The 26947-nt window shown below is 36.8% G+C and overlaps 1 protein-coding gene across 1 annotated transcript in view; it reads right to left on the bottom strand.

Moving 5' to 3' along the window:
- PTPRQ (protein tyrosine phosphatase receptor type Q) overlaps window positions 1-26947 on the bottom strand; it is a 112255-nt gene that overhangs the window by 84300 nt on the left and 1008 nt on the right. Inside the window, exons 3-22 of the mRNA XM_067469117.1 lie at window positions 26394-26648; window positions 25367-25584; window positions 23159-23345; window positions 22758-23042; window positions 21159-21443; window positions 19645-19914; window positions 18959-19219; window positions 17799-17929; window positions 17012-17141; window positions 16578-16728; window positions 16014-16120; window positions 14583-14680; window positions 11750-11915; window positions 10758-11018; window positions 8837-8997; window positions 7857-7968; window positions 6657-6883; window positions 4938-5007; window positions 3893-4092; window positions 1688-1922 (exon numbers count right to left, since the gene is read on the bottom strand). Coding sequence (XP_067325218.1) covers window positions 1688-1922; window positions 3893-4092; window positions 4938-5007; window positions 6657-6883; window positions 7857-7968; window positions 8837-8997; window positions 10758-11018; window positions 11750-11915; window positions 14583-14680; window positions 16014-16120; window positions 16578-16728; window positions 17012-17141; window positions 17799-17929; window positions 18959-19219; window positions 19645-19914; window positions 21159-21443; window positions 22758-23042; window positions 23159-23345; window positions 25367-25584; window positions 26394-26648 — 3810 coding nt within the window. The remainder of the gene's footprint in view (window positions 1-1687; window positions 1923-3892; window positions 4093-4937; window positions 5008-6656; window positions 6884-7856; window positions 7969-8836; window positions 8998-10757; window positions 11019-11749; window positions 11916-14582; window positions 14681-16013; window positions 16121-16577; window positions 16729-17011; window positions 17142-17798; window positions 17930-18958; window positions 19220-19644; window positions 19915-21158; window positions 21444-22757; window positions 23043-23158; window positions 23346-25366; window positions 25585-26393; window positions 26649-26947) is intronic.

Here is a 26947-nt window from a genome sequence, read left to right as displayed (position 1 = left end):
GGATTGCAGTCTGAAATGAGAAAGTGGAGACCAAAATCTTACTCTGCATTAGGGGAAATGCAGCCCACCAGTCACATTTGGCCCCCAACACTCTTTTTTTGTGGTTCTTGGTGCCCCCACAATATTCTCATGACTCCAAGATTTCCCCTCATTTGTAAATTCTTGGTCCATGTTTTATTTCTTTAAAAAATCTAAGAGTCAAAACCACTCAAATACAATATTTTGTTCCCAAATGTTGCAAGACACCCCCAAAACCAATTTTAAAAGTGGCTGAAAATGAAAGCAACAGTGACATCAGAGATGTATGGGTGAAACTGCCCCCAATCTAGGCATGTAGCCGGGGGGGGGGGGCTTGAGGGGCTTCAGCCCCCCCCCCCCCGAAATTCTCATGGTGGTTCGCGAAAAGGCCTTACTGGTGCATTATTTAAACTGTTATGTTTATTCATATCATGATCTGATCACCATACTCAGTATATCCCATATGCATGGGGGTATTGGGGTAATGATACAAAAGGTTTGCTAGGCTAGACCCTCTTTCACTCAGACTCAGCCCCCCCGAAACTCAGCCCCCCCAAAACCCCCCCTGAAATTTTTTTACCCCCCCCCCCCCCGAAACAAAATCCTAGCTACGGGCCTGCCCCAATCCTAGCACAATTGTCCATCTTGGCCCTACTGTGATAACTGCCCAATCCGCACTCAAGATCATGAGCCCATGATGACTGCATGGCTCTTTTTAGAAGAAAGGAAGAGGCACGAGGCAGATCAAGGATCTGCTAGTTAATATGTACCATCTATACTTGTACATGAGCCTAGAAATTTGAATCAAAAATTTACCCCAGAAACCTGGATCAACATTTTTATGGATCGACCCCTTTTATTTTCTCTGCTGCAGTGCTGCTTTTGAGTTTTTAAAATAGCTAGGTGAAAACATGGTGGTGCCAAGGGCAATTGGCCTTCTGGACTGACGCTGGCACTTTTCCCTTTTTGTGGAATGACCTCTGTCTTATTCACAGGCCATATCACAATCTGTAATTTTGATCTCAAAACTTGTCTTCGACATATATATATATATAAGCTGCTATATCAGAGACAATATGCCTCTGTAATATTTATTGGGGGATTTGAGATCAGAGCTACAGTTGCACTCACTGCTTGCTTATTAGATTCTCATTGGCAACTGAGTGGCCACTGTATGAACCTGAAAAGTTCTTAGGCCCGATTTTTTCTCATGTTTTTATGTCTGAATTAAAATGCATTCCCAGAGCAAGAAGAACAATAACTTTCTTTGTAGATCAGTGGTTCTCAATCCGTGTACCCAGGTGTTTTTGCCTACAACTCCCAGAAATCCCAGCCAGTTTACCAGCTCTTAGGATATCTGGGAGTTGAAGCCAAAACATCTGGGGACCCACAGGTTGAGAACCACTGTTATATAGGGTGAAAGTGTTTTTATTTCTTCAGGATATAATAAAGTTTGGCAGTAAAACTTCATTCAAATAATTTCCTGTTTGTGGGGTTATATTATAAAAACTATAGCTATTGATGATCTTAACCTCTATAAGCTAATTCTGATTATCATTATTTGTTTCCTATGTTTCTGAAGAAAAAGGCACAACTACCTATATTGAATTGACAAGAGGTCAATAAAGCCTGAACTATGAGAATGGAAAATCACAGTATAAATTTTTACCTGATTCTGGTGTTCGAACGATTGCACTGTCAATATAACCTGCTTCGGTAGTAACTGCAGAAACTTCAAAAAGGTAAGTAGTGTATGGTCTGAGATTAGCCACAATAAAGCTGATAGGTTCATTCCAGACAGAGCTCATTTTGTTAGGAGCAATTGTGCTTGGGATAAATGCAGTAGTTTTACTAGGAGTAGTTGAAGGAGTGGTAGTGCTCCACAAAAAGGATTCACTCTTATCCTGTAAAGACAAAATAAACTCACAAGAATTTATTTCATACTAATACACATGCACTAAGAGACATCCAAAGCAATGTATCTTAAATACAGGCAAAAGAAAACACATACCAGGCAGAAACACAGATGCATATATGATGTGTAATACATTTAACTTTAACTGCTGACAAACAATTTATTCTTTCATTGACAACCATCAAAATACAGGCTGTGCCAAACGATGCAGCTGAGACTGTTGATTTTGGTGCCAAGACTAGTAAATTAGCATTAATAGACAGATGTTTGCACAAGAGAACCAATTCTCCATTTCTAATGAAGCATATCAAAATTATGTTTCTAGCACTCTCGATTCAAATTAGAGGACTGGGCCACAAATGCTAAATGTTGTTGAACAGTGTGGCTTGTAATTGCAAAATAATATGTAACAGAATTGCACCATTAGTGTAATACACAGTGTTGCTGTGTAAGTAAACAATATTTTCAGGGCAAAACAAGGCTGACTTTCTCAACAATCTCTACACCATCAGTGCAGCAAAAGAAACAGAAAACTGCAAATCTCATGACTGAGATAGGAGCCCCCAGCAACTCTTAGGTCGCGGAGTAAAGCTTTATCTGCCACATCAGGTATTTGAGACACTATGCCAGAGCTGCTCTGCTCCTATGCTGTTGAAAAGAAATGGGTATCAGATCTTCCTATATGAGAGGATAAAGTTCTTTTTAGTCTCCCTTCAATTTTTTTTGCTATTTATGTTTATTTTATTTGAATGAAAAATATAATTTCTCTATCATCCCCTAGGGCAGTGGTTCTCAACCTGTGGGTCCCCAGATGTTTTGGCCTTCAACTCCCAGAAATCCCAAAAGTTAGTAAACTGGCTGGAATTTCTGGGAATTGTAGGCCAAAACACCTGGGGACCCACAGGTTGAGAACCACTGCCCCACTGCCCTAGGGTGTTTTGCCATATCATCCTTCAACAATTAAAGAAGTAAAGTTAAAGGTTTCTCCTGACACGAAGTCTAGTTGTGTCTGACTCTGGAAGGTGGTGCTTATCTCCATTTCTAAGCCGAAGAGCTGGCATTGTCCATAAACGCCTCCAAGGTCATGTGGCCAGCATGACTGCATTGAGTGCTATTACCTTTCCACAGAAATAGTACCTATTGATCTCCTTACATTTGCATGTTTTTGAACTGCTAGCTTTTCATAAGCTGGGAATAACAATGGGAGCTCCCCCTGCTCCCTGGATTTGAACTGCCGACCTTTTGGTTAGCAAGTTCAGCAGCTCAGCAGTTTCACCAAGGGCTCCTCAACAGTTAATAGGGTCAAATAATTGTATATTCGAAAGGCTTAATCAAATAGAAAGGTCTTTCCTTGGTGGTAGGAGAACAACAAATAATTAAATAGGCCTCTCTGGGGAGGCATTTGACAAGTATGGGACCACCACCGAAAACTCCCTTTCTCATGTCACATAGCAGGGATGCCCATAGGAAGCCATTTACTAAAAATGTTAAGTAGATATATACAGGGGAAAGCAGTGCTTGTGTTAAGGCAGCTAATACAAATTATCACAATCAAACAACCTTTAAAGCAGAAATGCCCTTTGAATTTGTCATTAATTTTTATTTTACACATTTATATCCTACCTTTCTTTCAGTAATAGAACTCAGTACATTTTTGGAACAATACAAATTAAAAACACTAAAAAAACACTGATAAAATTAAGAATATAAGATTTAAAAACAAATTAAAGATCACTTTAAAGTGAGAAGAGCTATGCTGTATCAGACCAAAGGCCTATCTAATTCAACATTCTGTTCATATAAAAGATGAATAGAAATAAATGCATCTGCAGCTTTGATTTCACATTGCTCAGCAATCTAATCAATCCACAAAAGCACGTCCACAGGAAAAATTGATGGCCATTCTTACTTGAAAAACAACACACAAACAAATAAAAACTTGTGTCTATCACTACTTACGTTACATTCTGGCAGCCTTCCAGACAGAAGGTCCTCCACTTTGACAGAAACATCTTTCACTACTATCCCACTTCTTGCATGCTTCACACTAATTTTGAAACTGGTTATTTTTCCATTGGGCTGTCGAGGCAGAAACCAAATCAGATTTACAGCTGAATGGTTGATCGCTTCAACTGTTAGATTCACCACTTTGCCTGGAGCTTTTAAAACAAAACAGATTTCAGAAAGTAAGTTTTTTCCAATTTATTGTCGAAGGCATTCATGGCCGGAATCACTGGGTTGTTGTAGGTTTTTTCGGGCTATATGGCCATGGTCTTGAGGCATTCTCTCCTGACGTTTCTCCTGCATCTATGGCAAGCATCCTCAGATCCAATTCACCATCAATGACCAGTTCAGGGAAAGCGAGTGGACTTTGCTTGTGTCACAACCACTGCTGCTCCTAGCTAGCTACAGAGCTCCACTTGAGCTCCTAGTGATCATCTGTCATGTGTGGGATGTCAGAATGGAGTGTCCATGTTTTCAGCAAGAAGGAAGGGAAATTGACCTTCTTCTTACTGGTCACATGGAACCCGTGTTCTAACGTCAGTAGAGGTGACCATGGTGGCCAGTTGCTGGGATGGCACTCAATGGCTTTATAGGATGGGTGGTAGCAGTGACACAGAGGAGGTAACAACCCAAGAAGGTGGATGTGGACTCAGGCCATCTAGAAAAAGGCTCTAGATTCAGCACACAACTGCTTCAGGGGCAGATTTGTACTAAGCTAATCTGCCACTTTAAATACCAGTTCCCAATGTTATGGAGTCCTGAGATTTGTAGTTGAATTGGCCCAAGCATTCTTTGGCACAGAAGGCTAAAGATCATGGAAAACTGCCATTCCCTAGTATTAATTCTACAGCATATACGCACCCCCCCCCCCCCAGTTTTCAGCAAATTCTCTAATGTCTACTACCCAAATTATCATATTGTTCTATATAACACCATAAAAACCCAACATTCTTCTAAAGCTAAAAAGCTAATTAATACATAAAATTGAATATCCAGTTACCACTTTCTGCAGTCTGAAAGAGAAATGGGTCACTAAATACTCCAATGCCAGCAATATTTTGAGCAGCAACCTGAAATTAAAAAAAAAACAAAATTATTTTCAGGTAACAATTCCTAGACAAATATAACCTACTGTATATAACTGTATGCTAAAAACTCTAAAAGGCTGAAGCATTTTCTAGCAGTGTTAACGATGTAATCCTGATCTTTCCCTAATATGACATCCTGAATCTTGCCAACATGGGTTGAGCACTGGACTGTGGCTCTGAATGCCAATGTTGGTATTCCCACTTGTCCATGGAAAGAAACTGGGTGAACTTAGGCAATTCACACTTTCTCGGTTTCAGGGGGAGGCAAAGACAAACTGTCACAGGACAAAACCTGACAAGAAAATCTGAAGGCAAGATGCAGGAGATGCTGATTTAAAATAAAATGAAAGAGAAATTCAACTGGAGGTCAAAAGGGGGTGCTAAAAACATAGCAAATTTTCTTCATTTTAAAAAAAATGTCCACATACAATTATTCATATACAATTTTGACACTCTTGATACAAATTTTCAGGATTATGGAAATTAAGATATATACAGGTACATTTGCACATGTATATTTGTGACTTCTATTGTGCTGAATGCATTGAGAGGAGTAGCATGCATACACATGGATAGTAATACTTTTATTCCAAACCCAAAAGCAGTTTGAGTGATTTAATTCTTTCAGTCAATGGAAAAAATATTTATGAAAAGGAGGGAGGGTGGGAACAAAGAATAAAAATGTTACTGTAGTCAAGGTTAAGCTTGCAATTGTACAAGAGCAGAATAAAGGGAAGCATAATCCCCCTTTCCACGGCACTCTCCAATATCCAAAAGACAGCAAAACCTATTTTTTCATGTCAGGAGCAACTTGAGAAACTACAAGTCACTTCTGGTGCAAGAGAATTGACTGTCTGCCAAGATGTTGCTCAAGGGACACCCAGATGTTTTACCATCCTTGTGGGAGGCTTCTCTCATGCCCCCTTAGGAGAAGCTGGAGCTGACAGACAGGAGCTTACCCCACCCCCGGATTCAAACTGCCAACCTTTTGGTCAGCAGTCCTACTGGCACAAGGGTTTAACCCATTGTGTCACCGGGGGCTCCTTCCAAAACCCTGAAGAACTAAAATCCCACTGCATCTGCACTGCATAAGCCATAGTATTGGGGTTATGAAAATATGATAGAAAATAAAGTTTCATTCTGTTTATGAAGTTCCTCATCAGTATACCCCATGGCTTATATCCAAACCTACTCCTAACATGAGAGTTTTATATAATCTTCCACCCATATCCCATTGAAGCCACAAACATTATTTTGTGTTATCAAGCTTTAAGTTAAAAATAACAGTTGTTTCAATTTCTCAAAATTAAGCTCAACTATCTGCAATATGAATTGTATTGATGATACACTGATGATACGCTATGTCAATAATATATTGTTAGGCTTTGTAGTTTGAAGTTAATAATATCATATCTTTCTATTCCTTATCTAGAATGAATTATTAATGATCACAGACAAAATGGGGAGAAATAAAATAATAGTGCAGCATTTCTTTGTTAGGCATTTTCTTTGTGGTGATCAGGTAGTTAATGCTTTGGTAAAAATGAATATGATATGCTCTCATATCTGACTATTTCATACAACAAATATAACATTTTAATCTATTGTTTACAAGTAACTAGAAAGATTACCTGAATTTCATAAGTTGTTCCAGGATTGAGATTGGTGAGAAGGACTTCCAAACTGTCGGGTTTAGTTGTAACTTGAGTGTAAGTATTTTGCCTCCAAGGGCATACCTCCTTATATTTGACAATATAGGATATAATCCTCCCATTTGGATGGGATGGTGCATTCCAAGACAGAAGAATTCCTGCAGATCCCACTCTTTCCCCCGCAAGAAAAACAGGAGGTCCTGGATCTGCAGAATGACATTCCACCATTACATTATTTCTCTAAATTTTCAGAATGAATGCATCATTTCTCAAAGTTCTTAAACAGTAAAGTTCAGTTAATGTGAATCTGGCTTTCTTTAAAACTCTTATGAAAGGTGATTGAATATAATTTGGAACACCAAGTACATTCTTTCCATAAGAATTCAAAAAATGGAATGTTGAAATATTCACAGACAAAATACACCCTGATGCCAGTTTAGTTTTCTCAAACATTTTACAAATGTATAAGGTTTTTGTAACTGAAGGTCTTTAAAGTTCTGTAAAACTGGACTTTTCCAATAAATATGGGATTTTAAAATTTTTATTTTGCCAAATATGTTCTAAGCCGGGGCTTCTTCTACCTTTCCCACTCATGACTCCTTTCCGCCCAAGAAATTTTTGCATGACAGAGAATATAAAATAGGCATAAAAACCCAAACATTTAATGAAATAATTCAGCTTTTCAAAGACTTGCTAAACAAGCATATTCTTTTTGTGAAATACAGCTGAAGCATTCTAACACTAAACGTTATTGCAAACAGATTTGTGTAAAAGTTCAGAAACTTTTTACTGTTGCCAAATTTTTCATGACCCCAACATTGGGCTAAGGGGCTTCCATTTGGGGTCAGGATACACAGTTTATGAAGCAATTTTCTAAAGAAAAATATATTGAAATTATTTGCAACGGGTGTAGGGGGTGGTGGTGACTGTATTGCAACTTCTGGCACCCACATGTATAGCCAAGTGAACATGCTAGCTGAGGAATTTTAAAAATTATAGTCCAAAATTTAATGTTTCCAGATTTACTTCCTTGTGACATTGTTTGCACAGTTTTACATTTCAGTTAAACACAGGAACAATTTTAGAAATAAATACTTTAAAATAATTTAACACAGAAATCAATAGACTCTAACAGAGAACTATTTATACCCTCAAAAGGAAATATTGCCATGAACTCACTAGTTACATTAGTTGTCACTGTTTTGCTGACAGATGAGCTGTACACTGAAGAAGTAACAGAAGAAAGAGTCACACTGTACATTGTTCCAGGAGTGATGTCTGAAATATCAGCCTAGAATATGAAAATAACCAAGTTACAACTACTGGTATTCATTTAAGCACAAAAAAGAGCAAGTGTTAAATGCAGTGCATTAATATTATCAATTTTCACAATGTATATCACATTTTAAGATAAGTATATTAATTGCTCTCATTATTGCAAGATGGAAAGTGTCTATTAAGCCCAGAGAAAAGGTAACATTAAAAAAATATGAAAATCCCATCAACAAATAGTTTGTTCCAATGTTCTACCCTTTCATGGATTTGCAGATTTCTCATGCTAGCATCTCACTCCAAAACACACAATATTTTGTCCATCTCTGTTGAGAAACACTAGAAAAGCATGTAGAACTGTCATAGCTTGAAATATAACCAATAACATTCATATGAAATACCTGTGCCTTTACTGCTCCAATACAAAACAGAAGCAAAATAAAACAAAAAACCATGGTAGCTATATTATTATTTTTTTGTTTTCAAATACTGGAATCAAGGAGTGCTCCTATAACTTTGAGATGGCTTAAGAGGGAAATGCTGCCTGCATTAATGATTTAAGTCAAGATCTCCCTGGCAAGTACACAATTAATGAGCCTGTATTACTCAATAGCTCTGCCCTGCCTTTGTTAAACTATTCATGAACCCTTAAAGGACTGGCTAGAGGGCCGTGGCACACTCCGGAAAAGTATCATGACTGTTGTTAAGGCAACAAAACCATAGATGTTGAAATTTGCTCTCACAAATTTGGCATGTGTACTTTTGGATTCTCATCTAAGTTTAAAAGCTGAAAGAGAGAACGTCATGCTTGGCCAATTTTCCTATCAGCTCAGTACATAAACAATTGCTGACTATCCAAGCATCATAAAACAAAAGCCCCCACATACCTGATACTCCCCACCTCCCACATCCTGGATAGAAACAAAGCCGTGAGGAGGTGTGAGACGCACATGAAATTTTTCCACATAGCCGTTCAGTAGTCTCCAGCGAAGAGAAAAGGAATGTGATGACATGTTGAAGACTTCTAACTTCTCTGGCTTTTCAGGCTCTTGAAGAGAATTTATATAAGCATTACTATTTCCAGTGGACATGTTTCCCACCAGAGGCAGCCAGTGGATCAATTGCTAAAGAGGTACCAAATCTACTCTCAGCTTTCTCTCAGCTTTCCAGGATCCATCCACATGCTTGGCCCTGTTTCTGACAGAGGTTTGGCACAAGAAGAGCTGCCATATAACCCACAACAGCTGTGGGAGGAGCAGGCATTAAACCAGGAAAGGATTTGCTCCTTCTTCCTTTCCAAAAAGATATGGGAGACATAGCCAGAGTGGACATAGCTTCATGTGTATGATGTATAAATTACAAATTTCATGTATAAATAACATTTTAGTATATATATTACACATTAACTAAAAACAATTCTGAACTGCAAAGGTTTTTAAAAAATGTAAACATGAATTTAAAATAATTAAGAAATGCATTGTATAAGACACAGCACACCCATTAAACATTGTTCTGCTCTAACCAGAGCCTTTCGTTGCTTGCTGGGCCTAGGCATGATGGAGTTATATTGTGTGTGTGTCTTCAAGTAACCTGTTGACTTATGGTGACCCCATGAATTTTTCATAGGGCCTTCTTAAGCAATGAATACTCAGAGGTGATTTTAGCAATATTTTTCTATGTAGCATAACCTACAGCACCTTCATTGGCAATCTCTCACCCAATCGAGTCAGAATCTGCTTAGCTTCCAACATCATATGGAATCTGGTCGCATTAGAATATTTAGGCCTGGAAGTATTTTAGAAATTATTTCACAAAGTAGTTATATTTTTCCTATAACCAGTCTGAGTATGGTGACAGCATTTGCTGACATTCCTGGTCAGTTTCCAAAGTTGGGTCAATGTACGGTTACATTACAGTAATCTAAATAAGATGTAAACAAGACTTGGGTTATCATTTCCAAATCTCAAGGATTGAGTGCATCTAGTGTTATTCTTCACTGAACAAATGTGCTCCTAGTTACTGCTGAAAAGTAGATATTTATGAACAGGACTGAGCTTGAGATATTGGGAATAGTGGCCTATCCAGCATAAGCTGAATCCCTACTCTTTGATATGCTTTTCAAGTGAACAGAAAGATTTCTGTCTTGGCCAAATTAATCTTAACAGATTAATCCAACTGTATGAATACAATCAAAACCATACATAAAGGCTGTAACACCTTAATTTTCCTCAACAATTTTTTTTAATGTTCCAATCACTCCTTCATTTGTACCTAAAAATAACCAATCCTGGGGAAGGTGCTCACACAACAATCAGACTTAAATAAAGAATGAAATCTGACCAATGGAAAAGCAAATCAGGTACAATTGGGAGTTCTCTGCAAAAATGCTTTCCTTTGATTATTGGGTAAAATAAAGCAATCCTAAGATCTGACATTTAAAATTGTTCTAAACCTTTTAATTGCATGTAGTTCCCATCCCAACTCAATGTAGACTCACAAATATGCAGAATAGTTTCCTCCAATGAAATAAATGGAGCACTATTGGAAACTGGCTAGCTCTGCATGTGTTCCCAAATTACTCTTCTGCAGGTTGCATTGGAGTATTGTAGCATCAAACAACTTTTTGCAGTTTTATCACAACCCTGAACATTAAGCATTTTTGTTGGATCAGCTTTCTACAATTCTCCTCTCAAAAGGTTAACCAACCCATGTTTTCACAGACAACTCTTCAGAATTGATTATAATGGGCATATGTATTAAACAGCATGTTAATTGATAATAAACACAATAAGAGAGAAAACAGCAAACCTGCAATGATTTCAGTAAAGGCAATGGCACCATTTGCACTGCCTTTTACTCTCTGTAGTGTGAAGTTATAAATCCCACCAGGAATCAAATCTGAAATGGTGTGATGTGACTGAGATCCTAAAAGTGTATATTCCTTTCTGAAAGTATTGATTGATACAGATGCTCTATAGTGGGTGAAGTTGGTCTTGCTTGGATTCCATATTAATGTGGCGGATGAAGTATTTACTGCTGTTATGTTTAGACCACATATCCCCATTGGTTCTGTTAAAAGAGAAAGAGCAGATGGAACTGTTTATGTAAAAATAAAGAAAATAAAGAAAACAACTCCCAAATTCGATGGAAAGATAATCACTCTGTAAACACATCATCCTAATGCACTTTAAAGTGGAGAAACAAGTTGTGTTTCATAGAAAAGACACACCTGAAAATGTAGCTTGTGGTATGAAAAGTATCAAAGTGGTTTGTTAAACACGGCATATTAACATTCAAGAACAGAAAAATAGTTGCAACACGTAAGTTATTTATGAGTTTCATACATTTTTGCAAATTCAAAAAACTTGCTTGTTGTTTTAACAATGAAATCTGCAATTAAGCTGAGAGATAATGCCAATGTCCACAACTAAAATGTCTGTTTTTGTTTCCTCCCATACTTCCCTCTCCTCCTCCTTTTAAAATTTCTTATCCTCATTAAGACTTCTTGAAAATACAAAAACTTGTACACTGAGTTGATCTTAATAAAATTATTGCCTAGTTGTGGATTTTGAATTTATTATTGCTTTTTAAATGATAACTTATGGATCAATAACATTACTTCTATTTATGTAAAATCTTGGGGAAAAACTGAGGTATTCATACATGGCTTTTGATCTGTTTAATATGGAGTTGAATTGTAGGCAAGTATCATTTCTACCCAGTTAATTTATATTTTGTGCTTATTTTGTCTAAAGACATTTATACTATAGATTATTTCAAATAATGTGTCGGACAATTACTTGTTGTGACTTTTTTGTCCACAGCCACACTTAAATCTTTTCCTTTTATTGTCTTCAGTTGAAAGATGTACTCTACTCCAGGCATTAGATCTTTCACCACAGTTCTGCTACCACAAATTGTAGCAGTATGGAGAATATCACTGCTTGTTGCCAGTCCATATGAAAACTAAAGAAGAAAAACAAAATAATCTAAGTCAAATTCCCAGTAATACTACTGAAGGATGCAGTTTACAAAACAGCCCAAAAACAACAACCAACAGCTTGCACACAGATACATAAAAAATATGTACACACTCATATGTTGGAATGGATCAAAACAACCATGTATGTGTAGCAAATGGCAGCTAGCACTTACATCAGATATTACTGATCTGTGGGAACTATGGATAAGGAGTGGTACACAGCCCATAGGAAGCTTGTTTCCTGCCATCATTATCTCCACCATCATATCCCATGCCAACTCCTCTGGCTGTTGGAAGGACTGACTGGACTACAAGGCTTTAGACTTATATCCCAAGATTCAATAGAATCATTGTGAGTACACATGGAGCTAGAATAAGCAGCTACACAAGCATGAAAGAAAAGGTTTATATTTACAGTGCCTAGAATTAGAAGGCCACAACTGTCCCAATTGGAAGATTGTCTTCCTTATACATTCCCTTTCACAGTATTAGACTTCCTGCCTATTTTGGTTATTAGATGTATTATGATAACTATTTTTCAACCAAGGAAGCTCAAGTAGACAGTGGACACTTACCCATTGTGACGAGATATAAGACCTAGGAAAAATAATGATTCAGGGCTGTGAACTGGCCAAAGTTTTAAGAAGAATGCCTAAAGGCTGATATGAAACTCATAAATGGACAAGAAAATGAAAATATGGTCATAGGGATGAAGAATTTCTGAGCAGAAGTCTTTGCCTGTGCCAGTGTATTGATAGTCCCAACATAGATTTTAGTAGAATAATTGCTTCTTCAAATTATAACTAATTATGGAACATTAAAGTCAAAGTAGTAAAAGAGAAACAAATTACTAAAGCATTTTTTAATTGTCTTCACACCATCAATTCCTAACCATGTAATGAAAATTGGATGAGCTGGGATGATTAATTTTAAATGGCTGGGAAAATGATCCTATTTGTGCAGGTGCATTTTGCTAAGCAACCATGCTTCTAAAGCCTCCCTCATTAATATTTCACACGTAATCTCATTTATTCAGAAGGAACATAGTCTAGCATGGCTGCTTGCTCTGCAGTATGTCAAACAATAACATGACGTAATTATGATTAATATTATATGACCCTTTCTTTCCATAACACATTAAAAACATCTTTACAAAGTACATTTTCAAAACTCTTGTCTGCATGCAGGCATACATACACATGCTTAAAGGCAAATTTAGATTAGGACAAACATTGATATTTTTCTTAACCTGCCAGGCTAAAAGGGGTGGTAATAAGGTAGAAGTTGAATAATTCTATGTAAGACAATCATCTTTTTTATATTAGGTTATAGTTTTAAAGGAAAGAAGGCAATGGAGGCAGGAAAGAGCTTCTTGACTATTTTTTCTTGAACATTTCTTTCTCACAGAAATCACATACACATCAGAGACATTAAGGATGTATCTATGCCTACTGAAAAAATCTGATGTAATGGGCTCCAGAACTGCTCCAGTACAGCCCCAGGAGTGTTACCAGAGCTCTTTGATTGTCCGCATGGTCAGTCAGTCTGAAGGTACATTGGGGTCATACCACCATTGCATATTTACCAGTAAGTAGCTCTCTCTCATCACATTTCTGGTCACCTGGCTCAGTGCTCAAAATGACATCACCAGAAATGCAATATCACCAATCTCTGCTAGTGATGCAGTGGCGGGTCTACTGGCCAGGTGGACAGTGGATTGGGTCAGATTCAGATCAATCCAACTGTCCACAACTTCTAGGAAGCTCTGAAGTAAATCCTGCATTCCCTTGACAAAGAGTAACAGCTGCAAATCCAGCTGTGCATTTGGTGAACTCACAGTAGCAGAGCAGTGAGTCCACTCTTTTTGGCAATGCAGATGTGCCCTAAGATAATGAAGTTGGTAGCACACACTTTTTGTCAACTAAGATATTCCAGACTAACACAGCTATTAGGGTTGTAGTTTCAGGGTAAACCTTACCTTGTTCCATGTCCAAGCTTTCGTTATCCCAATCCATGTTTCAGAGGCTCCCGAAATCAGGAGGGTTGTTTTTGGTTTGGGGCCCTGAAAATCAGACCATTATTGGAGGGGAAGGGGGGGGCTTCACACCCACTGGTCCCCTATCCAGTGTGTGCTTCTGTTCATCTTACTTGATACCTGCTGTTTCTATTCTAGAGTAAGAGGTGCTCAGCTGCAGGCACACTTCATGCCTGCCTGCATGCCTGGAAATTGTGTACACATGTCACTGCCTGCAGACAATCACCTCTTACTCTAGAGTAAGAGGTGCTCAGCTGCAGGCATGCTCCAGGCCTGCCTGTGCGCCCTGCCACATATGCACTCTCTTTCCAAGGCAAGGAAACAAGTTTGGCTGCAGACAAGAGCAGGCTTTTAGTGTCAAGCAGATTTTCATGTGGGGAGGGGGCTTTCCATTTTGTGATCTCGAAGAAACAGAAGACACGAAAAAACGAGTAGAAGTGGTGGGAATAAATTCCGCACACAATTTTAAAGGCTATGTCTTTTCATTCCACACACATTTTTATTATGCCTGAAAAAATGATATGGGTAAGAGCAAGTACCAATATGGCTTTGTTTGATACAGTATAATGTACACAGTAGAGGAAATAATTATTTCTTTTTATGTTCTTTTCCTTACTTCAAAATTATTATAGTTTCCATCAGGCAATTCCCATGACAGATAAACTGTTTTTTCTTCTATTCCAAAAGCTTGCAAATTAAAAGGTGGAGCTGGATCTGAAGGGAAGACATGTAGATATTTAGTATTAAATTCATTTGCTAATATTGAAGAAATACAAATTTTTGGAAACAATATTTCAAAATGAATCAGAATTTACTTTTCATACTTGTGAGTCACATAAATAATATTTAAAAGTGAATTAAAGTTTAGGGTTTCTTTGTATTTATAAAACATACAGAATAAAATACATCCAGATTGTGTTTTTATCTAAAGTATAACAGTATACGCTACACAATGTTGTGTGCATTGTGACTGTAAGTATGAATATTACATATACAATGTTTTGCTCTGATGATAAAAAATAGGATAAATGTTCCAGTAACATTTAGTATTATCAATTGGGTTGATAAACAAAAAAATCCTAAAAGCAAAGATAATTTTCGAAGAACACAATAAACAAAATTCTTCATTAATTTTGTTCCCATATTTTTCATGAGAAAAATTAATAATTTATGAAATTCTCTTCCTGCTGAAAAACATCTTCAGAAACTGCAATTTACTCTCACAGTGCAGAGAAGATGAGCTGGAAAGCTAATTTCCTCACACGAGCGCCACAATTTGTCAGTATTGCCCTGCCAATATGGCTATATAGCAAAGGCAAGGAGAGGGAAGGAAACAGTCAAGAATTCTCTGGCAATGTCTCGAAGATGAATGCACAATAATATCTTATGGGATTTTTCAAGTCCTCTTTCCCAGGAGGTCCATGAGAATATTGACAACTCATTGAGCATCTAGCTGTCAGAATTATCTTCAGTTTCCCTTTGTCTTCTTTGACCACTATAATGCAATCTCTGAGAAGGATGCATTAAAACAGCAGGTCTCTGGGACAACATATGGACCTCCCATTTCTTAAAACAATCACCTGCATTCTTGTTTATGAACAGATCTAAAAGTGGGGGAAAATATTTGATTTTACTGAAATTGTATGTAAATCTAACTTAATTTTTATATAAGGATTTATACACTATACTTCACAAGAATTTTTCTAATGTGGCTTGGCTACAGTTGGAAATAAAACACAAATCTTTAAGAATATCTTTAGGAAAAATCTGTAGCATCTGGTGGTGCCCATGTCAATAGAATACTGAATTCACTCCAGAATTTAGGCTGAAATGTCAAGGAGCTGTTTAATGGACTGAACCTGTTTGGGGAACAGACTGCAGCATGTTGGACAGTTCTTTTAAAGATTGGGTTAAAAACTGCAGTATATTCACCATCCCACTGTCATGGAACATACCAGTGATCAATGCAATGAACTGCCAACACCCATAGAAAGGCCCACTGGGACATAATTGATAATTGAATTTATATATTATAAAATGAACTTACTGGTGCTTACTTCCAGAGTGGTAGGGATGCTTCTCTTTAATCTATTAGTAGTGATAACTGTAATAAAGTAATCAGTTCCTGAAGTAAGACCATCAAAGGTGACATTTCTGTATTGTTAAGAAAAATATAACCTGCTTAAAGAGGTTGAAAGTACAAATATTATAGCTATACAATAACCAAAGATTAATCAAAATTAGATAAAGTTAAACTATACTGTCAGTCTTCCATATCCATGGATTCTGTTCCCATGGATTCAACTAACTACAGCCCCAAAATATTGAGGGAAAAGAGAATCCAGTACTTATTTGAGTTGTTCATCATTTTATAAAAGAAATACCATTTCACCATGCCATTGTATTTAATGGGAATTGAGCAGCCACAGATTTTGGTACACACAAGGGGTCCTTTTACCCATGGGAGGTTCATTTATTTAACGACTTAAACCATACCTTCCATTCTAACAAAAAGACTAAGTGAACTAGAGAAATTTTCAGACTGACAACCACAACATGCTACCCAACCATACTAATCAATAAAAAGTACTATCTGATCTTCAAACAATACCTTGCATCTGAAGATAACCTTTCTTCTTTACTGTAGCTTTTGCAAGCCAATGTAATGATGTATCCATCACAGCCACCCATTGCTGGTGGCCAGGTAACAGTTATTGACCCAGAGTCTTTACTGAAATTTATGTACCTAACTGAGCTCGGCACTGTAAAAAAAAGAGAAAAGAATGGGATTATAAGAATTAACAAACCAGCCCCTAACTTGCCCCAACATTAATTAGCCCCAACCCTAGAAACACTGAAGATGCAGTTGGGGCCACCGCTCAACAGTTCTTTAAGAATATAATCCCTGGTGCCCTGAGGCCCAAGGTGGTAATATTTGGTCAAGTCCAAGTCTCCAATAATTCTTTACATAATAGGATCTCTGTGAGATTTTGTGAAGTCTGAAGTAATCGTGTATGACATACATATAATTTGTCATATCTTTACCTGTCTCTATTTGTATGCTCACAGGAATGCTATCCTTGTATCCTTCTTTTTCTGTTTTGATTGTAAAATTATACAGCAAGCCTGGGATCAAACTGGAAAATTCTGCCATTTCTTTTCTGACCTTTTGGACCTGAATTCAAAAATAGAAAGGGGTGTTATCTTTATGGCTTTGTAGGTGTTTGTGTGTATATCTGCATGGTTATGTGCACACATGTGCTTAATGCACAAAACACGGTGACTTCATTCTATGCATACCAATAACATGGTTTTATGGGGTTGGAATATGCAATCATACATAACACATGCCTATGACTTTATTCTGAAAATGTTCTTCAGTTTCCCAATATACATTACAGTGCTCCTTACCCATTGATGTGGTTGACCAACCATATGGTCCTGATGTGTGTGGGAAAAGTACCATAGTGGTGGCATTGGCTGCAATTGTTTCTTTCCTTGAAATTCAGTAAGAACTAACAGCCAGTTGCCCACAGGCCACCCATGGTCGATGAGTACTGCTGCATTGCAGAACATGTCTATGTTGATCAGCAGAATTTAACTATCTGCAAATACTTTCCTTTGCTATATGTGTCTTGTAGTTGAACAACACAAGAACTAGATCAAGGGTGAGAGAAATGTGTGTCTGTATGCACTCATATATCATCAGTTGGGATATAAACCAGAAACCCATCAGTAAAGTGCTTGCTTGGATTCGTGTCTCTTTAAAAAATGCTATAATTCACTTGACAGCAATAACTTGCTTATATATCACTGCTGTTTTTAAACGTACCATGAAAGTACCTGCACAGTTTATGCATATGACTTCATACTGCTGAAAGTTTCCAGCTGCCTGATCCCAAATAATCTGTATTGAAAGATCTGTAACTCTGCCTTCACGTACATTTAGTGGTGCTGCAAGACCTGCAAGGTATGTTAAAAATCCACATCACACACGCATTTTTTTTCATGTCATAAGGAAAAGCTGAAGTGGATGAGTGTTTAAGCCCTTTGGATCCCCGCCATTGCCAAATTCACTAACACAGATCTTTCACCAACATGTTTCTGCTCCAATTTATGAGTTATATTTTCAAAACTAGTTTTTGCAAAAGCTATACAAATAGCAGTAGAGGCAGCAAAGAAATGTTTTGAATAGTAGAAAGAACACATAATGTACCTACCAAGCCATCTCTATATTGACTTAAGCAGGTAGCCAAATATAGGTTAAACATGATGCTTCCCCATTAAGAATTTGGCAATCTGCTTAAGGCAATATAGAGATGCATTGGGAGGTACATCATGTGTTCTTTCTTGCCATGTGTTCTTTTAGTCAAAATATCAACCCAAAATTCACTGTTATTTTTTTAAAAAAAGAACTATCCTCTTTCCATGAGTAGATTTGTGAAAAGCAAGAGCTTTGTTCATCCTGAGAGAACCCGAAAGGTTCACCAGCCCATCTACTCTTTCCAGCATGGCACCACTTCTGGCCTTTTTGATACCTACGTAGGTGGAAACTTGTGGAGGCAGCCAAGGGCAGCAAGCTGGCACTTTCCCTTTTCCATGGAATAACTCTAGATTCATCGTGTCAAAATCCATAATTTTGGCCCCAAAATGCATCTTTGACTTATACACTAAGTCAACGTATACACAAACATATATGGTATATATAATCTCACAATGCACCAATATACACATTTAAGACTAGCAAAATGAAAGATGTTTAACAAGCTATGTCTATGAAATTACATATAGATATTAATAGACAGCTATTAGATAATAATAGCTCTGCAACAGCAATGTGTGTCAGCAGCTATTAACACAATTTAATTAGAAATGGCACATGCAGGTAGTTGCAAAGTATCTTGTTCTAACACACAAAAATAAATGAACTGGGAAACTTGAATAAAAAAATAATTTCATATTGAATTACAGGAATGCAGTCATATAACTTACATGTTCTGACAGCTGGCAAATGGTATGCAGAACTTAACATATAACCACTAGTTGTGGAAACAAAGAAGTCGTATTCTGTGCCTGGGATTAAGTTTTCTACAGTTATTTTTCTATCAGTTGATAAAGTCAGTGACTTATTAGGACCTCCTTTACTTAAAACATGTATGCCATCAGCTATTCCAACAGCAGGCATTTGAACAAACAGTACCACAGAATTATTGTGAATTTCATACGGGATGACAATTTGTACTGGTTTTGGTTCTAGAAAAGTAAAAGACAAAAAAGCAAAAATAAAATCAAACATACAATTTCCAAACAGCTAAAAAGGAAAATATTAAACATAGATCAGATATTTTAATGCAGGATGAAATAAAGTGGATATAGCCAGCCCTTCACATTCATATGGATTAGGGGTACAGAACTACCACCACCCAAATTGGGAAAATTGTGAATATTTTAAGTGCCCTCAAATAATATTTAATACACACACAAAAAATCAGGACCTTTAATATTGTTCCCATTGAAATTAATGTTAAACATACCATTGGCTTCTATAGGTGCTGATGGCAATTATTAATTGACCACAAAATGAAACCACTGGATAAATTAAAAATTTAACTCTGATTATTATTATTATTATTATTATTATTAAAATACACATTGTAAATATTTAAAATCAATCTTACTAAGCGTGCACTGAATGGTACTCAGTTCACTCTTATTTCCATTGGTCACAGTAGCCACTCCTATTTCATAAGTCATTCCAGGTATAAGGTTTTCAATTTTAAATTTCTCTGTATTGGTCACTAAAACTGACATGCTTTTATCCTCAAACATTGCAGCAGTTGCTTGAATATAGGATTCCTCGCCCTCTTGTGGCAGTTTCCAGTAGACAATTACATGGGATTCTCCTATGTCCTCTGGATAAATGAATACATTGGTGGGTGGGCTGACACCTAAGCAAACAAAAACAAACACACAACGGTATGTTTATTTATTTATTTATTTATTTATTTATTTATTTCTTATTCTTTAACTACATTATGTATTGTTCTATATATTTAATTTGCTCCTGTGCAGTGGAAGGTTAAGACATTGAATTGCAAACACTAAAATATAAAGTATTCCGTATGCAATTATATTCTAAATGTGTTGTTAGGTTCTTCAAATGTTCTAAATACCCTAAAGGCACTAGACCCCATAGAAGCTCATTAGTACTTGGATGGGTGACTAGAGTTTCTAAGTTATATTTCAGAGGAATGAACTGTCAAAATTACTTGAGTGTTTCTTGCCTAAGAAAACACTATGAAATTCATGGGGTCACCACAAGTTGGCAGTCAACTTGAAGGCACATACATTCATTCAAGTTCTTGAAGCAGGCAGTATATGAGAAAGTTAACATTATTTTTTGGGGGGGGGGGGGGTGTTGGCTTTTGGATTTCTCTCTCTAATTTGAATAACACACTGATGAAATGTTTATGCATTGATTCATCCACACACACAACACATGAAAACTGTTTAAAATGCTCATATTCTTTATTGGCTGCTAAATATAGAGGAAAATTAGTAAAGGTTTACCCTTGACATTAAGTCTAGTGAAGTCCGATTCTGGGGGGGGGGGTGTGTGCTCATCTCCATTTCTAAGCCAAAGAGCTGGCGTTGTCTGTAGACACCTCCAAGTTCATGTGGCTGGCATGACTGTATGGAGCACCGAGACATTCCCGCAGAAGCAGTGCCTATTGATCTACTTACATTTGCATGTTTTCGAACTGCAAGGTTGGCAGAAGCTGGGGCTAACAATGGGAGCTCACTCCATCCCGCCAGATTTGAACTGCTGACCATCTGGTCAGCAAGTTCTGTAGCTTAACAGTTTAACCCACTGTGTTACCATGGTCCATATACATAGACATGTATATTTTATAATGCTTTTTGACATACTTTGATTACTATAAATTTTAATCAGTACACATTAAAAAATTAGTCACTGAATTAAGTGTGGTGAATCAAACTTGTTTGACTGCATGCTGAATTGCAATCACTAGCAACTGATGTTTTCATCATTCACGCATTCATATCTTTCCTTCTGAGCTCATCTTTCCTTTCCATCATCCCCTCATGTGTACATGTGGATCTCCTTAATGCAGAAACAGTTAAATCTAATAGTGTACATATTGTAGTTTACAAAACTGGAATTTCATACCTGTTATTATGACTATAGGGTCTTCATAGCAGCTATGAGTTCCTTGTTCAGACACACTTTGAAGATGTAACTGATATTGATGGTATGACTTGACACTTCTAATTACAGCACTAGTGTTAGTTTTTCCAAAAGTAAATGTTTCCCTTTTTGCTGCTTTGTTGTCAAAGATGCTAACCAGATAGTGATGAAAAGATGCATCACATGAGCTTGCTGGAATATTCCATTGCAAAACGATTTCTGAGGATGTCACCTGTGTTGCCTTTACATTGTGCAAGTGTAATGGCCCTAATGATTAAAAGACAGCAAAATACCATTCTGAGGCAGAAATATACTGAGGGATAGGCAATAAGCAAAAGACAAAGAGGAGACAGTTTTCAACCTGTGTTATGAATGATTGTGGTGGAGTTCTTAGGAGGCATTTCTGTTTTTAAAAGCATTATTTTAATATTTATATGGGATTGCCACTTCTAACAATATCAAAACTTTAGCTTGTGCAAGTAGTTTTTTTCCATTTCTATACTGTCCATATTCTCCACAAATCATTTTAATTTAATTTAATGTATAAGGGGAAACCTGCCAAAAAATGGATAGAAAAGGTTGTGTAAGCAAAAAATTATTCAAGCAAGCTGCCTCCATCAAATTTTGGGCCATTCATTCTCCTCCTGCCACTTACTATATGCTATTAATCATACACTATTTGATTTATTTTCTAAGTTGAGGCTACATATAACTTAGTTCTGTCAATCAAATTACTAAAGGTTTATCACATACTTATAAACATAATTCTTTAGAAGGCTATTTAAAATCTCCATTGAAAATGTTCCTTGAAGATAGTTATTTTTCCTTCATTTTTTATTGTTGGCCTGGGGTTCAAATAAATAGTTTCCACTTGATAACAATATCAATCAGTATTAACTCTAAAATTTAACAGACCTGTGTGTCTCATTCAAATGGACCAAAATGACAAGGTAGGAAAAAGAATTATAGTGGCATTATTACAATTTTATTCATTCATGCATTCATTTTCTCATCCATTTAAAGGATATTCAAGCAGAGGTACAGCTTAATGCCTAGAGACCCAGGATAAGTACAAATGTCCTTTGTAAGCTTGCCTGCTATCATCTTGGCTTTTATTGAATGGTTTGAAGGTAGGGCAGTAGCAGAAATGACATCCCTATTGACCAGAGGCCTGAGGTGATTCCCAGTAGCAACTTTACCTATGCATGAATCATCTTGTACAGCAAGAGTGAGGAATGACTATCTCAGGCCTTATCTCCACTGGTCAGTTAATCTGGTGCCAATCTGGAGCAGAAATGCCCTGGACTGGTCCTGGAAGTTGCCATATGCCTCATCCTAAGCCTGCAACAGCAGTGGGTCAGAATCCAGTTGGTCCTGCTGGTTTGAGACCACGTTGGCCCTGCTGGACCTTCATCTTATCATCCATATCCCCATCACCACTCCAGAAATCTGTAGAACTATGTGGGCTTCTGGACATCATGGGCACCGTGTGCTGACAGTTTTTACACACATTAACATTAACAAAGAACACATATGTTTAACATGTGCATTGAGTTTTATTATTATTGCAAAACAACTTACTTGTTTCTGACATGATGACAGGATGTAGAGTAATCTGAGCTCCTTCAAAGTTCCTTGCTGACAACAAAAAATTATAAAAATGACCTGGGCATAAATTCAGAATTTTTGTAGATGTTGCATTTAGCAAAAAAGTTTCAAAATATTGGTCTGAATGTTCAAAATAGTATTTAAGATTGATCTGAAAATCTGAACGAAGCCAACCATTCAAATTACTCCAGAAAAGGGCTGCTTCATTTGTGCCAATATCTTGCATCTTAAATGTGAAGTTTTCCGGAACAGAAGGTACTGAAAAGGACAATATAAATTCTTTAAATTTAAATACAATTTCTACACAGCTAACTTTATTTTCTTGTTTTAAAAAAGTTGTTTAGTAAAATGTTTAAAGTTCATAGAATAATTACACTCATATTTGCAAATATATGGCAATGGAATAAAGCAGAAAAAACCCACGAAGAAATACTCTGGGCTAGCTGGATTTCTTTGGAAAGCATAGCAATTTGTCTCATTTTCTGGTACCATTGCCAAAGAACGGAGTTCAGATTTCCCAAGATACAGAGAACCATCTGTCCAAGAAAATTGTCCTTCTTCCTGAAAAAAAAATATAATCAGTGTAATTCATTTCTTATATTATGTTGCAATATTTATGAATTGCTTTCCAACAGTAGATGTATATACATTTTAGCAATTGTTTTGCTTTGTCTTGTGTTTTATCATATCTGTTTTTAGAAAAAAAATCTTCCCAATCATACGATACAATTTTACTAAGATGTAAGATTGTATAATACATTTTTGGCTCTGTTCCATTATCCAAGCAGAGGCCACTAGAGTGTGCTAGAGTGAGAAGAATAGTCCATTTTATTGGGGGGGGGGGGGAGTTAAAGGAGGAAAACCATTCCCCCAATTTTTGCTGGTTATTCCCCCTTCCCATATCATAAACAAGGGTTGTTTCCACATCTGGGACATGGGTGGGCGGAATAACAGGAAAACAGGGGGAAATTGTTTTTCTCCTTCAACCACCCTCCTCCCCATAAAATGGACTAGTATCCTTCTCCCTCTAGCACTTCCTAGTGACTTTCACCCGGATAATGATACAGTACCCATTTTTTATACTGTGCAATATAAATACAGTTATTTCCTGCAAGATTCTTATGACATTTTAGGGATAATTTTATGGAATAAGATTTTATGCATTCTCCACTTAGATCCCTAAAATTCATAAGGATGTGTTGCAACTGTTGATTTTAGTCATTGCCATTAAAGTAATTGCAGTGCAACCCCCATACTTATGGGGGATACAATCCCGAAATGCATATGGATACACAAAAATGCATATATTAGCAAAAACTATTGAAGTGACATGGTACCATCTGCATATCTAAGGTTGTTAATGTTTCTTCCAACAATTTTAGCTCCAGCCTTGGAGTCGTCAAGCCCTGCACATCGCGTCTGCATACAAGTTGAATAGGTCAGGTGAGAGTATACAGCCCTGCCGTACTTCTTTCCCAATCCTGAACCAGTAAGAAAGGCTGAGCAAAGAAAGATAGATGCTTTTGAGCTGTGGTGCTGGAAGAAAAATTCTGAGAGTACCTAGGACTGCTAGAAGATCAAAGTCCATACTCCAGGAAATACAGCCCGACTGCTCACTGGAGGGAAGGATATTGGAGGCAAAGATGAAGTACTTTGGCCACATAATGAGAAGACGGGAAATCTTTGAGAAGACACTGGTGCAGGGGGAAATGGAAGGAAAAGGAAGAGGGGCAGACCAAAGGCAAGATGAATGGATGTTATCCTTGAAGTGACTAGCCCGACTGAAGGAACTGGGGGTGACCATGGCCGACAGGGAGCTCTGGCGTGGGTTGGTCCATGAGGTCAGGAAGAGTCAGAAGCAACCGAACAAATAAACAACAAATTGAAGTGAATAACTTCTGACCAAGAAGACCATAAAGTCATGCTGGAGATTGAACCTAGATAATATCTAGAAAGAAGGTAATGAAACCACAGATACGATCACACAAATATGGGGGCTGTACTATATCACTGCATTTTTAACATTTAAGTCTCCTGTGATCCCAGTGATTACAATGCCCCATTCACCCAACTAGCTATAGAGTAATTTACTAACTGAAATAATATTTTTCAGCATCTGATGAAATGACTTGAATGCTACAAAATCTTTCTCTATGGTAATAGTAGCTAATATTTTTGCCATGAAACTTTGTTTCAAGAAATAGAATGGCAGTTTTTGTAGTTCACTGTGTGGTTTTGCAATATATAAAGTTCCTGCAGAACATGTTTTTCTTTTTTTAAAGTGACAATATTATTTAGACTACAGCCATACAATTTAAATTTTAATATTCAAATTTTAATTTTAATATTCAAATTTGGTTGTTATCAGCATGAGGCTTGTTATCAGCATGAGTACTTGGATGTGAGGTTGCCTGACAATACTGAGTGCTGTGCTTATAAAATCTAACACACGTGTTGTAATATGGTAGGAATGTATCATTCTATTCTACAAGTAGATGATATACAAAATCAATGGCACGAGTAAGTTTGAATTGCTACAAATACACAAAAATAAAATACTAACTAAAATATAACTTACTCACCTTAATGTCATTCAGATCTATCCACAACATGATAATGTGACTGAATGACTGCAGATAAGAAATCAGAAAGATATGTTCTTCTTCACTCCTTATATCAACAAGATGAGCTCCACTTGAAGATATTCTACAGTTTTGTTGTGCCATGTTCCAAGAACTGCTTTCATTGCTTACTTTATAGCAGTTCTGTTTGAAAGCTGTCCAGCCATCAGAACACAAACCTGAAGACAGACATATGTACTCTAAAATGCTACATGTAAAGAAGCAAAATAATTATTTTACAATCTAAGGGGGGGAAATCATATAAGTAATGAATAAATCATGCATATTTTCCATTTTTTAAATAAATTCAAGTACAACTATCTTTCATTTTAGATTCATGCAATAATTAATACTGTATTCACATAGGGGCTTACAGATTTAAAGCATGATCTATATATTACTTCTTTATATTACATTACTAAATGATTATGGGGATTGAAAATATCAATGAGTGTTTATTGCTCCTAGACAGTGATGATTCAAGATCTGACTTGAAATGCAGTGTTAGACCCAAAGATTAGCCAATCTGAGGATGTTCACAGAAGCAGAATCTCCTACTTATTTGCTCTCATCCACATTTACCTGCAACACCCCCTCCCTGACTCTTGTATAATATGGGATAGAGAAGGGTCAGGAAATTTTCCGTGTGTGTGCATGTTTATGTGTGCATCTTCAATTGTGTAGGCCACAAGCCAATGAAGTTATATCATCTTATATCACAAGGAATACAATGGGATTTGTAGTCCATGTCATCTTAGTGGGATTTATTCCTTGGTAAAAGTATTTATTACAAGTTCATAACTGGACAGTAAAACGAAACTGAAATAGTTTTTATTTTTAGCTATTTATACCATTCTGCCTTCCATTCCTTCCTTACCAGACCAGCTTGCACGAGGTTCAAGTGCTTCATTTGCTCTGTTTGGTGAAGAACATTTTAAAATGTTATATTGCATGAAACAACAACAGTGGGGGAAAATGTCATACACACCTGTTTCGATTTGAACAACCAGTGTCTGAGACACATTAAAAAATTCCAAGTTAAGTTGTCTAAATACAAGAATAAAAGTGTAAAGTGTTCCAGGAGTCAGGTCAGTCCATTCATAGAAGACATTGTTATGTTCACATATCCGAGATGAGTTATTATGTGAAATTTCCACAGAAAAATCCCTAGCTGTTATATTCCAGGTAAACAATACACTAGTGCTTGTTGCATGTGTTTTTATAATGCCATCTGCAATCCCACCTATTACAGACATATAAGAAAGTAGAATTGTTATTAGAATATTTCAACAAACGAAGATGAAAATATATTGAATAAGTTTAATGTGTGCAGGGCAGAAGAAAGATATATAGAATATGCATAAAACAATCTACTATAAATATATTGAACTAATTCTAGTGACACAGAAGCATGTATGACTGTGCTTGTATAAACATGGTCATGAAAATAATTCATTGATACATATTGCACAAAAGACCATAAACAGCTATTGAATGAGCAAAGTCGGCATGATGTTCATTGGAATATCTGGTTGGTTATTA

This window comes from Anolis sagrei, chromosome 5 (assembly GCF_037176765.1).
Source record: "Anolis sagrei isolate rAnoSag1 chromosome 5, rAnoSag1.mat, whole genome shotgun sequence".
NCBI classification, from domain to species: Eukaryota; Metazoa; Chordata; class Lepidosauria; order Squamata; family Dactyloidae; genus Anolis; species Anolis sagrei.
This window is presented reverse-complemented; position numbering and strand designations above follow the sequence as displayed.